This window comes from Cervus elaphus, chromosome 19 (assembly GCF_910594005.1).
Source record: "Cervus elaphus chromosome 19, mCerEla1.1, whole genome shotgun sequence".
In the NCBI taxonomy this organism is placed as follows: domain Eukaryota; kingdom Metazoa; phylum Chordata; class Mammalia; order Artiodactyla; family Cervidae; genus Cervus; species Cervus elaphus.
This window is the reverse complement of record NC_057833.1, coordinates 14264652-14278267: the sequence shown is the minus strand read 5'-3', so window position 1 is coordinate 14278267 and position 13616 is coordinate 14264652. Positions and strand designations below refer to the sequence as shown.

General features: G+C 40.7%; 2 protein-coding genes across 9 annotated transcripts in view; one reads left to right on the top strand and one right to left on the bottom strand.

Moving 5' to 3' along the window:
- The window catches only part of SMC4 (structural maintenance of chromosomes 4), a 32792-nt gene extending 29287 nt beyond the window's left edge, over positions 1–3505 (bottom strand). The window contains exons 1-5 of one of the 5 annotated variants that reach the window (XM_043875283.1): positions 3311–3505; positions 3108–3207; positions 1844–1987; positions 787–965; positions 140–331 (exon numbers count right to left, since the gene is read on the bottom strand). In XM_043875283.1, the coding sequence (XP_043731218.1) occupies positions 140–331; positions 787–965; positions 1844–1982 (510 nt within the window). In that variant the 5' untranslated portion in view covers positions 1983–1987; positions 3108–3207; positions 3311–3505. Of the gene's footprint in view, positions 1–139; positions 332–786; positions 1000–1044; positions 1802–1843; positions 2224–3107 lie in introns of those variants that run through there. The other 4 variants (XM_043875285.1, XM_043875286.1, XM_043875282.1 and 1 more) reach the window with 4 other exon arrangements.
- A 51-nt stretch (positions 3506–3556) lies between these two features.
- The window catches only part of IFT80 (intraflagellar transport 80), a 114409-nt gene continuing 104349 nt past the window's right edge, over positions 3557–13616 (top strand). For 3 of the 4 annotated variants that reach the window (XM_043875291.1, XM_043875288.1, XM_043875292.1), the window contains exon 1: positions 3557–3709. The gene's annotated coding sequence lies outside the window, so the exon portion shown is untranslated. Of the gene's footprint in view, positions 3710–3795; positions 3926–13616 lie in introns of all 4 variants that reach the window. The other variant, XM_043875289.1, reaches the window with a different exon arrangement.

Genomic DNA, 13616 nt, shown 5'->3' with positions numbered 1-13616 from the left:
ATGAAATCAGTATTAGTTCTGCTTTAACCACATACTATTTTTTACAAGCTAATTTAAGCCCCAAATAATAAAATGTGTAATGCAATGAAATCCTGTGTTCCTTACTTGAAGATGCAAATAACTAAACAAAATCCCTTACCTTATCAATTATCTTTTGAAAATGAACAGCTACAGTGCAACTCTGAATATCCTTATGTTCATCAGAATTGTGTATTAGAACTGAGAGTTTTTTAGATCTTATTTTTTGTGCTCGATAGCCAAACACAAAAAGCATAGAATCAATAACATTGGATTTGCCACTGCCATTTGGCCCAATAATACAGGAAAATCGCTGCATAAAAAGAACAGGGAAAAAAAAAGTTAAAAAGGTTATACTACTGATTTTAATTTAAAATGGTTAAACTTGCAGCAAAACTACAGGTATTTAAAAAGCTTTTGCTGCTAGAAGATCGTTTTCATACATCATGTTTTGTATGTTACAAGTTTCAACACTTTAAATAAGATCATATTCTAATTCTGACTCAGACTTTTTACAAAATTCATTCTTACAGTTAAAGAGAAAATAATTCTTTTCAAACATAAAACCCACAAATTCTATTCAGTGAAGAAAATTTTATAAAGAAAGTTACCAAAAGATAACCAGATAAACAAAAGCTAATTTCAGTAGTTAAAAGCATAGAAACCACATCATGTATGTATCAATCAGGATAAATACAGTAACTACAAAACTGAAACAGTTTGTAATAACAAATACCTTACAACAGCTATTTAAAAATGGTCAAATACCTTATGGAAAGGTCCCAGAATTTTTTCCCCAGCATAAGATTTGAAGTTCTGGTTTACAATATGAGTTATCATAAGACGAGGAGCTCCAGGTTCATTGGTCATTGCAGGAGGTGGGGGAGGAGGGATGCTATTCAAAATCTCTTCTAAACTTCTATTATCAATTTCCTCACTTGGAGTTTCTAAGTCAGTCAAAGGAAAGAATAAAAAGGGGGAAAAAAAAAAAAAAAAAAAAAAAAAAAAAAAAAAAAAAAAGGGGGAGAGGGGAAGCCTGCATCAGTCAATTTGTTAGCACGATAATCTTTCGAGAGACATCATTTATGGAACCTAGTAATCTCTATTTTCCACTCAAATACAGTATTATATTCACAAAAGATGAGAGTCTTTAGGCTTTGTCTTATAAAAAAAGAAAATTTCTGAAAGAGATGCCATCAGTCACAAAATTCTATAGAAACATACCTTTTAGGAATCAATACACTACATCGTAATGCAAATCTGGAAAATCCACCATCACTTGAGTCCCTGCTCCCTGCCTAAAAAGGTGGTCAAATCCTACGGCTCTAGATCCAACTCTCAGTATCCGTTAAGCACCTGGAACCTTAACTTTGGACACTGGCGAGCTCCAGTGACAGTTACAGGGGTTTCAAGTCACTCAATCTCTGGACTCACAAAACCTACGGCGCGTGCGGGCGTAGGAGCAAATTATCTTCTCTTTGCAATTTTAGATCACCGAGGTGAAGTTGTACGATCAAGCAACTTTTCATCATATTAACAAATAGTTAAGCTGACACCGAAAAAAGTCCACTCTGGCTGACCATGTCGATTTCCGCGGAAATATAAGGCAATGACCAGAAGTTCAGAATTGAATCTACTTACTAGCCCCCATCCCTCCAGCACCGTTAACCGAAATTTCACACTGTCGAATCTGTGAAAATCGCTTTCTTGACCTTCGGATGTCAACCCCGCAGCCCCTCTAGTCCGCGCCCTGGAATACCAACCGTCCCGGGTTGGGTGCCGGGTCTCCATGCGCTTGCCCTCGGCGTCACGAAGGGCTACTCACCTGCGGTGGCCAGCGCCTGGCTCCTCGCGCGGCCGGGCGGCGGATCCGGCTCCGCGTCGCTGCTGGTGCCGTCCGGGGACCGCGGCGGCCCTTCCTCTCTGCGACGGGCAGTGGAGGGCTGGGTGCCTTTACGGGGCATGGTCGCTGGAGCCGAGGGAAAGCCGGGAGCAAGTCAGCCCGCGCGGGCCGCCGGCCGTGCCGGCAAGTTCCCCGCCGGCCCGCGACCCGTCCCACTCGAGGAAAAACTGCGTCCACCCGTTTTCTAGGGCTCCGTTTAAAAACCCCGCGCAACGCCAGCGAGTCCTCGGGAAAGAAGGCACAAAAAAACAAGTGCCAAGAAGGCGGGATTCGCTCAAGTTCTAAGCAAGTTCCTAGACGTGCTTGCGGAGAAAGTAAAGAGAGCAACTGCTTAAGTTCTTTTTATTTTTTTAACGGCCACCCCCCCACCCCCCGCCCCGTCCACAGTGTAAATGTGTAAGAATACTGTAACGTCATTTCTAAACGAAGTTATATCCCGCACGCCGACATTTACGGACATTCCCACACTCTCGGGGCTAGGGATCCAAGCGCACAGATTCTTGTCTCTGAGTCCGTTCTAGCTCTAGGTTTGAGGGGTTCTCAACTCTACCCAGAGCAGTCGGGAACGAAGGGGCGATTCGCCGCCCACCTTCCTCTCCCCGCCATTTAGCCCTTGGCGCGGCTGACGGCCCGGGGGTTTTGAGGTCTCCTCCAAGCCGGCCGGGGACCTGCGGCTGGGGTCGACCGCTCGCGATTTTCAAATCGGAAGCCGGCAGCGCTAGCTCCGCTTCCATCACCTTGGGGTGGCAGGGGTTTGTCCCTCTGAGGTCCGCGGCGAATCCCGCTGGACAATAAACTACGAAAGGCCACCAGTAAGGGCTCAGACCCAGTGATTAGTCCCTCGGGAGAAGAGAAACGGGCAGAGGGCCGGGACAGGGGGCGATGTCGTAGTCCGACCAAGATTTCTGAGAAAAGGTTCGCGGGGGCTGAGAGGGCCCCCCGCCCCGCGGCCCCAGTCCCACGATCGACGCCTAAGTAGCTCAGAGAAGTGGCGCCCGGGAGAAGCGCGCGGGAGCTTCGACCGCCGGGGAGCGACTGAGGGGGGAGGGGTGACAGCGAGCGAAATCTCCCCGAGGCAGCCTCAGCCTAGACTTCGGCGGCTCCAGCTCAAGGCCTCTTTCCAGGCGCCCGCGGACCGGGCAGGAAGTGAGAGTGTGACAACCGATCAGGAAAAAAAGTACTTTACCTGCGGGACAGTCCTCTCAAACCGAGGCTGGAAACGGTTGTATAGCCCCCCCGGTTCCTACCGGTGTTTCGGCTCCGGGTCCTTCACTCGAAAATGGCGCCTAAAATACAAACTCGAACGGAAATTCGTTACAAATGCGCGCAATGCTTTCTGGGAACCACTAATTTGAAAAAAATGCGGCGATTATCGCCATCTTCTGATACCTTACGCGCATGCGCGAACTCCTGGCGGAACCCAGGCTGCAGGGAACGTTTTCTACTAAGTGAAAAAAGGCGAAACAATGTTTTCCGTGGCCCTACGGCGATAGCACTCTTATAAAATTTTTCTAAAAACCTTGCGAATTTTGAGAAAGATAAAGTGGAATTCGCCCTACAGTTTAAGTCAAGGATCAGTCATCCAATAACGTCCCTTTAGAAGAGGGCGGGCCCACTGAGGGGCGGCGTCTCAGGCCCGCTCGGGTGACGCGCTGTGGGGAAGTATCGCGCGAAGAGGGAGTGAGCTTAGCTCTTAGAAGTCGCTATGGTGACAGGGAGGTCCGCTGCTTCTTGGTAACTGGTCCCAGTTCTGTGAGAAAGATCGACCCCGTTTTCCTGGAACTTAAGGTAAGTCTGTTTACTTCCAAGAGAGAGGTGAGGAAAGGGTTTGGAAGTTGTGGCCGTTACTGTATTCACCTTCCCTGCTTTGACAGTGTGTGCGACGTGGAGCATCGGTTTTTTCTCGCCTCACTGGGCGCTCTGGACGTTGCTTTTGGGATGCGAAGGAGGAAGCCCTGAATTTGGAGGGAGCAGAGGGGCAACACGGAGGAGAGATCTGGATTGGTGAATGATCGTGTAGTGAATACCAAATAATGATTTCGAGTTATTGGTGTTAGGTCATTAATGTCACTAGTGAAAGGGGGTTTTGAGTTTTTAAAATCATTCGACTGAAAGACTCTGTAATGGAAGAAACGATTTGCTTGCTGGTGTCGTCTGGTTATGAGGAAATTATTAATCAGCAGATTATTTCTTAAGTAGCTTCTGTATACACTGCACTCTCAGGCATAATTAGGATTATTGAGCAAGTATTCCTGTTCCCAGATAATTTAGTTTTGTTAATGGGTTTTTAACTAGGAGTTTGTGGATCTGGTAGTAGGTGATTGGGGTTCAGAGAAGTTCATACCACTTCTCCACTACTCCAGCCCCTGTCCGCCCCCGGAATTGAGTACAAAATTCTGTGTGCTTGTGAATTTTTCTGGGGAGTTAGTTTTTCCAGAACTTTGATCAGATTCTTAAACTTGGTCCTATCCCATCTCACTGTTAACCATTAATTGATCTGAATAAGTGCAACAAACATTTATTCAGAGACTCTTAAGTACTTGACTGAGAACTGGGAGCCTTTTTTATTCCCCCTTTTAACTTTTGCATACTTAGGACTTGGCATACTGAGGCCCCAATAAATCTGCTTTATGAGTGAATTTACATTGTCATTCTAAGTAAGAAAGTATGATTCTTGCCCTGAGGAACATCATATTAAGGTTCAGTGACTCTCAAGAGTTGAAGGTGTGGAAGACACTCCCCTGAAGTGTAAGAATTCAGTGAGGTTGAGAGACTAAGGTGATTTGAATAAACATTGACTCCATATTGTAATATACTTTTTTTATTTGTAGTTGTAAAAAATTATTTTCATAAGACAAACTACAGAAAATAAAGCTCAATGAAAAATTTGGTTGGTAGGTGTACCAGAACAAACATCAGTTCTGTTTGAAATCATCTGGAATCTTTTGGATTTTCAAGTCTGTAAAACACTACTAAACCCAAGTTGGAGAGATATTAACCCTGAAAATAAGCAAAGACTAGACCAAATTGAGTAATGTATATGGGAGACAGAGCACCATGTAGTGGAAAGATGTAACAGATAACAGAATCCCAAGTCTCATCATTTTTTTAAAGCTACCTACTTAGACAATGTACTCAGTTTGTCAAACTGTTTATTATGAAACCAGCATATAATACCCACCGCGTAGGATCGTTTATGATTGTTCATCTAGCATACACACTGCATGCATTTGATATTGCTGTGTTTATAACATTGACCTTGTTAGGGTATGTGCTAAGGTTGAATAATGGACTGTCAAGTTAGAAGAAGGTTAGTTTATGAAGAGTCTTGAAAACCAGGTCAAGGATGTTAGATTGATAAATCTTCAAAATATTAGAAAAATTTTGAGCTATGGAGTGACTTGGTTAAAAAAAAAGTAAACAGTTATATGGGATGAGAAAAGACTGAGAAGAGAAAGAGACTGAGATCAAGCATGGCTTAGATCGTTACTGTCCACTGTTCCCTGTAGGAGGTGAGAGGTGCCTATGCAGTAGAATGGTAAAAATTTGGACACATTTAACAGTTAATAGTCTGAGCCCTTAAAGTTAGTCAGATAGTATACTTTGTGAATCCCTAGATTAGTGATGAGGGGATAAGAAAGATAAGCCACAAATAAATCTTAGTTTTACTACCTTTGATGGTTGTTGTAAATAATGTTTGGTCTTAGTGACTGATAAGAAATGTAATTTCAGAAAATAAATAAAGTGACCAATAGCTTTAGATTTAGTTGAACCTGACCATAAATATTTTTTAAACAGAATAAATACTTTTTAAACAGGCTTAACTCAGATTGATAATGTAGAACAGACATTGATAACCAACAGCTACAGTGGAGACAACTCTATAGAGTGAAAGTAGGACACTCAGAATAAGTGAAAAAGTGATCTGAGAAGAGATTAGGGTCACAAGAAGTAGACTTACTCCCTCTTGATTGATCCTTGCCAGTACTTTGCATAAAAAGAAGCTGGTTCTGTTGGGATGGACTCAAGTTAAAACCATCGTGGAAAGTATAACCAAGTCTCATCTTTCTGGTCCCAAATCATCTACTAACAGCCATTATCCATAATTTCAGGCAGTTCGAGAAGAGAACCTTACTTTTTGTATTTTAAAAAGTTGTACCCCATGGGAAGAAATAATAAGTTCAAGGGGAAAAATTGGTATAGAATTAAAATTAACATCTGCAGTTCTTTAAATGCATAAGTTAAGTTTTGTCATCATTATAATAATATGTGACAGAAGACAGAATCCAAATTGTCTTGAGGAAAAAAAAATAGCTTCCGTAAGCAAGAAGTTCAGTTCAGTTCAGTCGCTCAGTCGTGTCCGACTCTTTGTGACCCCATGAATTGCAGCACGCCGGGCCTCCGTGTCCATCACCAACTCCTGGAATTTACTCAAGCTCGTGTCCATTGAGTCGGTGATGCTATCCAGCCATCTCATCCTCTGTTGTGCCCTTCTCCTCCTGCCCCCAATCCCTCCCAGCATCAGGCTCTTTTCCAGTGAGTCAACTCTTCGCAGGAGGTGGCCAAAGTATTGGAGTTTCAGCTTCAGCATCAGTCCTTCCAGTGAACACCCAGGACTGATCTCCTTTAGGATGGACTGGTTGGATCTCCTTGCAGTCCAAGGGACTCTCAAGAGTCTTCTCTAACACCATAGTTCAAAAGCATCAATTTTTTGGCGCTCAGCTTTCTTCACAGTCCAACTCTGACATCCATACATGACCACTGGGAAAACCATAGCCTTGACCGGATGGACCTTTGTTGGCAAAGTAATGTCTCTGCTTTTTAATATGCTATCTCGGTTGGTCATAACTTTCCTTCCAAGGAGTAAGCGTCTTTTAATTTCATGGCTGCAGTCACCATCTGCAGTGATTTTGTATAACTGGATTTAGTATTCAAAGAAAGAACTAGGACTGTGTTTCTTTGCTCTGCTTTATGTTCCCTTGTCTTGGCATTATTCTCAGACCTCACATAGTGGCCTGTGACACCACCATGCCCTCCCCTTGCTGTGGTAAGATAGTTATAGTAACTCTAGCCTTGAATCTAAACTTGAAGACCTGGAAAGTTAAGAAGAGTCTTTCTTCCCTATCTTTTAGTTGAATAAAAGTTTCCTTCAGAAAGCTCTAATTGACTTATGCCTAGGTCTCATGCTGACTCCATTGAAGCCATATGGGCTAAGAGGGAGTAAGTGGTATTCCAAGAAGAAATTCTTTGTAGCTCAGAACAGAGTGAATATATGAAGGATAATGAAATACCAGCTTTCACTACAAATAGCTAATAGTTGAGTTCTTCCTATGTTTCAGGCAATCTATTGGACATTTGTAAGATGTCTTTTTTTTTTTTTTCCAATCTCATGTCTATTCTATCTCATTTAACATCATAACCAACCTGTGAGGTAGGTATTATTAGCCTCATTTTATATATAGAAGAAAACAAAGTACAGTGTTTGGAAGATCACTAAGTGAAGGTTTCAGTAAGAAGTGTGTCAAATGCAGTAGAAATTGCAAAGAGAATGAGAATGGTGGATCTTATGAAAAAATAACATTTATTAGTTTTTTTTAATGCAGATATGCTTAAAGAAAAAAGCAAAACTAAGCCATGAACATATCATTCAGATAATCCTATGTTAAAACTATAAATGTATGGATAAAATATTATGAACATGATAACTTCAAACAGTATAGAATAGTATGAAATGAGGATTAAAAGCTTCCCTTTTCACACCAGTGTCTCTACCCTTACAAAGTCTCCATTAAGTGTCTTGCACATCTTTGGAGAAAAACATTTTAGTATCCACTAACTTGAGTATATATCTCCTCCCCCCTCATTTTTTTTAAACACAAAACAGATTGAGTTACATAATACTGCTGTATACTTTGTTTTTGTCATTTAAGATATTATAGACATCTTTCTGTATCGATACATATAGATTCATCTCATTTTCTAAATAGCTGTACAGCATTCTAGTTTGTCAGTTGAATGTGATTTTTTTCTCTGCTAGTTGAATTAAAAGGATGAATTAAAGATGACTAGTTATTTTTAATTTTGTGAATCACATGGTTTATTGGCTCAAAGTTATTAGGCCATTCTGGATTATAAATATAACCAATATGAATAAGATTAAAGTATAGCTAGCTCTACTTAGAGCTAGAATTGCAAGGAAATGTGAATACCACTCCCTATACATACCTGGGAAGCCCCAATACATACACTTCAAATACGTACAGGAGTTGGAATAGGGTGGCGATTGGCGGTCTTTAGTAATTGAACTATACTGCCAAGCCTATTTCCATCGTTATTAGGTGTTTGAATCTGTCCCTGGAAATGGTGCATCTTTCCCTGCCTTCGCTGTTATATAAGAGATCCCAGCTTAGTCTACAAGTGGTTCTGTGATGGAACCAATCTGAGTAAAAGTCTGCTTCTCTCTCACTCCTGTCTTTACTGGAAAAGAGACTTAGGAGTCTCATCAGAGGTATCAATTTAGAAAACTGTTGATAAGAATTATACTTTTGAAAACAGAGCTTTGGGTAATCATCAGCAAACCATTAATTTCAACTGTTAGTATCAATACGCATGGGTTAGCAAGTGTGCAAATGACCCAAACAGAACCTGTTGGAAACAAACTTGTGATCTAGTGCTTGCATTTGTTATCAGTCCTTCATATTCTTGTTCACTTCTGAGGCTCTCTGCTATGTCTTATCTATACGTATATTCTTGTTGACAAGTCATACCTTCCCTCTTTCTCTCCTAAAATTTTTCTCATTTTCTTAGTGCTTTCACCTTTTAGTTTTCTTTCTTAAATCTAATTTTCTTTCTTTCTTTTTTTTTGTAAACTACCTTACCATTTTTAAGTGTACCATTCAGTGGCATTGCATACATTCATATTGTTGTCCTACCTTCACTTCCATCCATCCACAGAACTCTTTTCCTCTTGCAGAACTGAATCTCTGTCCTCAGTCCTCCTTCCTGCCAGGTAATCACCATTCTACTTTTTGTATCTCTGTATTTGACTACTTTAGGTATTTCATATAAGGGGAATTACATAGTATCTGCCCTTTTGTGACTTTTTATTTAGCATAATATTAAGTCTAATTCTTAACACTGATTCTTAATTCTATTCCACATTAAAAACACATGTACCTGGAATATGAGTATATAATCTCTGATGAATATTTAAATTTCTAGTTTTTTATGGTACTATATAGAATTCTGTAATAAACAAGCTTGTATAGTTTGTATATGTATCTTGGTATATATTTACATGTACTGATATATGACAAATTCCTATGACTAAGAATTCTTCCCAGGGTAAATTCCTTATATATACCTACTTCAAATCAGTATCTGCTAACTCAAAATATGGCATAGATGTGTTAGATTGGCAAAACCTACGTAATTTGCCTGTGTCCTAGCTATAAGGAGGGCTACGGAGGAAATAATTTTTTATTTGTAAGGTAGGAGATTCCCCAGAGCTGGAGAAGGAAATCAAAAGTGTTGAGGGGTGGGGAGAAAAAAGAATCAGTAACCATTAGCACCGGTTTCCTGCTCTTCACTAATGTATGTGACTATGTTTCTCTATGCCAGTGCTGAGTTCTGGGTGTTTTGTATTTGGTCACTTTGACAACAGGAAATGGTATCTAGTTTTTTTCGTTTTCATTTCTTTAATTAAAATTAAGGCCGTGCCTTATTTCATGTTTTTGATTGCCCACTCACCATCCTTATTTATGTTTTTGTGAACTGTCAGTCTACAAATGGAAGTACCCCGTTATCAGTGTCCTTGATCAGATGACTTGGACCATGCTGTCTTAGTTATCTTCTGTTTCTGTAGTATTGCCAATCGATCCCTGTCCACTGGTTCCTTCTCCTTTGCCCCCAAACATACTTCTTACATGGTATGTAAGAAGAAAAACATAGAGGCTGGTGTAACTGGAGCAGTTTGAGTGAAAAGAGAGGAAACACGAGATGAGGTCAGAGAAATGATGTGTCTATTAGGACTCTCTGGAGAAAGAGGAGTTAATGTTGAAGCCTGTAGTCTTAGAGCTGGAAACTTAGGCAGAGTTACATGTGCTCCTAGCAGGACTTCCCTTTTCTCTCTTACGGAACTTTTCCTCAGCACCACAAACCTCCTAAGAAAACCATTCCAGGAAGAAGGCCATTTAAACTGATTATCCGCCTTCCTTTATTTGACCATGGGGACTATTCCATCATTCATTACATCCCTGTTTACCTCAGTTTCCACATTCAAGACTATTAATTCCCTGCATTAGTTCACTATTAAGCTTAACTATTGATGACACTAACTTAAACATGATAAAACTTTATTTTGTATCACTTAAAGGCTAGATAGGACTGGTAGGACTCGCTATAAGGTCAAGAATCTTGGTTCCTTCTGTTTTATTGCTGCATTATATATGGTCTTGATGCATGTCAGGGAGCGTGTTATTATTTTCCAAGTTTTTATTTGCCAATTATGTTGATTTATATTGCTTTTATAAGAGTTAATTCATTTATTTTTCATATTGTCAGTGTGGGTAAACATTACTGTTGGGTAGTGTTATCTATTGCCCCCCACCACAAGATATAAATCCCAGATTGGACCATGAGGTTGATGATTTTGTAATATCCCCATTGGGTTTAAGAATTGTTAATGTCCTATGTGACTCCACCCAGTTTTGAGGGCAGTTGAGAAACGTAATCTTTATTTTGGATGGCTAGGAATGCAGCAAAAATTCAGATTCTTCTACCACAGAGGCAGGGAGGCGTGAAGAAGGACAGCTGCCTCTTTTTTCCCATTTCCCACCATCTGTCCTAGGCTTAGCTCTTCCCCATCTAAATCCTACCACTCTACCTTTTAGAACTCACAGTATGTCACTGACCAAATCTGTGTTCTCAGTGTTTTGGAGTAAATGTTATAGTTTTGTCTTTTAACTTCTTAGTCTAACTTAAATCTGGTTGTTTCCTAAGGAAACTACTTTTCTCTTGGCTGTTGCAAATGGAGGCAATTTTGCATTTCAGACCTCCATGTGTCAAAGGAGCGTGTTTCTCATTAGGGTTCTGCACAATTGATTGTGTTTCTCTTTCCTATTGTCCCTTTGAGACAAGTCTTCCGAGATCAAACCATTCTCTTCTTTGCATTTTTACAATCATCTGCAGATCTCTTTGTTGTTTTTTCTTCATTCAGTGAATAGTATTTTAGCATCTGGGCACTGTGTCTATCTCCACCACTATTCTTGTCGTTATTCTCAGTGATTTAACATCCCCAAGTCAATCCTTTGTTTCTCTGTCCTCTCAGTTTCTTGACCTTGGCCACACACTTTGACAGTCTTTACCTACCTCATCAATACCAATATCTATACTTTCCCAAAATCTGTTTTAAGTATCTCATTGTCTGTCTATCTCCACTTGTTTTTCTCTAGCTTACTTCCTCTAGGATCTTAATGCTGACAGTTCTTCAGACTTCCGTAGGACTTCTAGGCTGTTGAAGCTACCACCTGTTCAAGTTCTGCTGGGTAGTCCCATCCCATAGCTTTGAATGTAACCTTTGTGCTGATAACCTTCAAATTGAGGTCTCAGTGATATCTCCAGCTCTGCCCTCTTCCTTAACTCCAGACTTGTATATCTAATTTCTCCTTGAACTCGTCATTCAGATATCTAAAGTCACCTTAAAGTTAGCCAACCCAAAACAGAAATTTTATATCCCTTCCATCAGTTCAGTTCAGTCGCTCAGTCATGTTGGACTCTTTGCGACCCCATGAACTGCAGCATGCCAGGCCTCCCTGTCCATCACCAACTCCCGGAGTCTACTCAAACTCACGTCCATTGAGTTAGTGATGCCATCTAAACATAACATCCTCTGTCATCCCCTTCTCCTCCTGCCTTCAATCTTTACCAACATCAGGATCTTTTCAAATGAGTCAGCTCTTTGCATCAGGTGGCCAAAATATCAGAGTTTCAGCTTCAACATCAGTCCTTTCAATGAATACCCAGGACTTATTTCCTTTAGGATGGACTGGTTGGATCTCCTTGCAGTCCAAGGGACTCTCAAGAGTCTTCTCCAACACCACAGTTCAAAAGCATCAATTCTTCTGTGCTTAGCTTTCTTTATAGTCTAATTCTCACATCCATACATGACTACTGGAAAATCCACAACTTTAACTAGATGGACCTTTGTTGGCAAAGTAATGTCTCTGCTTTTTAATAAGCTGTCTATGTTGGTCATAACTTTCCATTAGTCTTTTTCATTTCAGGAAATGGCAACTCTATTGTACCTGTTGAAACTTGAGTCATTTTGGTTACTCTTTCTCTTAAACCGAATTCATCAACAAATCCTGTGGAATTTTCTTTAAAAATATATTCAGAATATGACTCATTCATATCATTTGTACCCCTACTGCCTTCGTCATCAATCCACTTTCATTCTCTCCTGGGTTATTGAAATCCTAACTGGCCTCTTTGCTTCCAGTCTTGCTCGTTTTTGCTTTTTTTTTTCCTTGTTATACCATCTGTAGTGTCATCCATAGTGATATTTTAAAACTGTATGTCAGATAACATCATTCCACTGGCTTCTCTGTTTATTCAGAAGAAAAAAGAGAAACTTTTATTATGGTTTTCCATCCTTTATGTGTTCTGTGTCCCTCTCTCTTCTTCCCCAGTTTCTTGCCATTCTCTTCACTCACTCAGTATTGGCCATACTGGCCTTATGATCTGACTTGGCTTTAACAGCATTACTAGCTACTGTATTTAGCAGTTTGAAGGGTAAATGTAGGATCAGGAAAATTAGTTTTGGAGCTATGACAGCAATTGAGGATGATGGTGGCTTTAGACTTACGTTAGAGGTACTGAGAAGTGGCCAAGTTTGGAGTACGTTTTGGTAGTTTGGTGATCAGGATTTCCTGGGGACAGTTTTTTCCTCTTTTTTTTTTTTTTGACAGTTTTTCCTCTTAAGCCCCGCGAAAGTTGACTCATGCTAGATCAAAGACAATTATAAATGATTTTTAGTAGCAGAAGCATAGTTGCCCCTGTCTGCTTCCTGTATAAAGTTGCAAAATAGATTATTTGATACTCTAGAAATTTTCTATTATTTCCCGTCCGATGCCACTTACCACTGACGAGTCAGATCCTTGGTCATCAATCCCTTTGGGCAGCTAAAAACACCCCAATGCCCCCCTCAGGCAGCTTTGCACTTCCCGGAATTGGCTGTGCTCCAATTTGTTGTTGTTGTTCAGTTGCTAAGTTGTGTCCTACTCTTGGGGCTCCCACGGACTGCAGCATACCTGGCTTCCCTGTCCACTATCTCCTTGAATTTACTCAAATTCATGTCCATTGAGTCAGTGATGCTATCTCACCATCTCATCCTCTGCTGCACGCTTCTCTTTTTGTCTTCAGTCTTTCTCAGCATCAGAGTTTTTCCCAATGAGATCAGCTCTTCACATCAGGTGGCCAAAGTATTGGAGCTTCAGCACCAGTCCTCCCAGTGAATATTCAGGGTTGATTTCCTTTAGAATTGACTGGTTTGATCTCCTTGCAATCCAAGGGACTCTCCAACACCACAGTTCAAAAGCATCAGTTCTTTGGTGCTCAACCTTCTTTATGGCCCAACTCTCACATCTGTACATGACTACTGGAAAAACCAAAGCTATTCACTTATTTCTCTATTCAT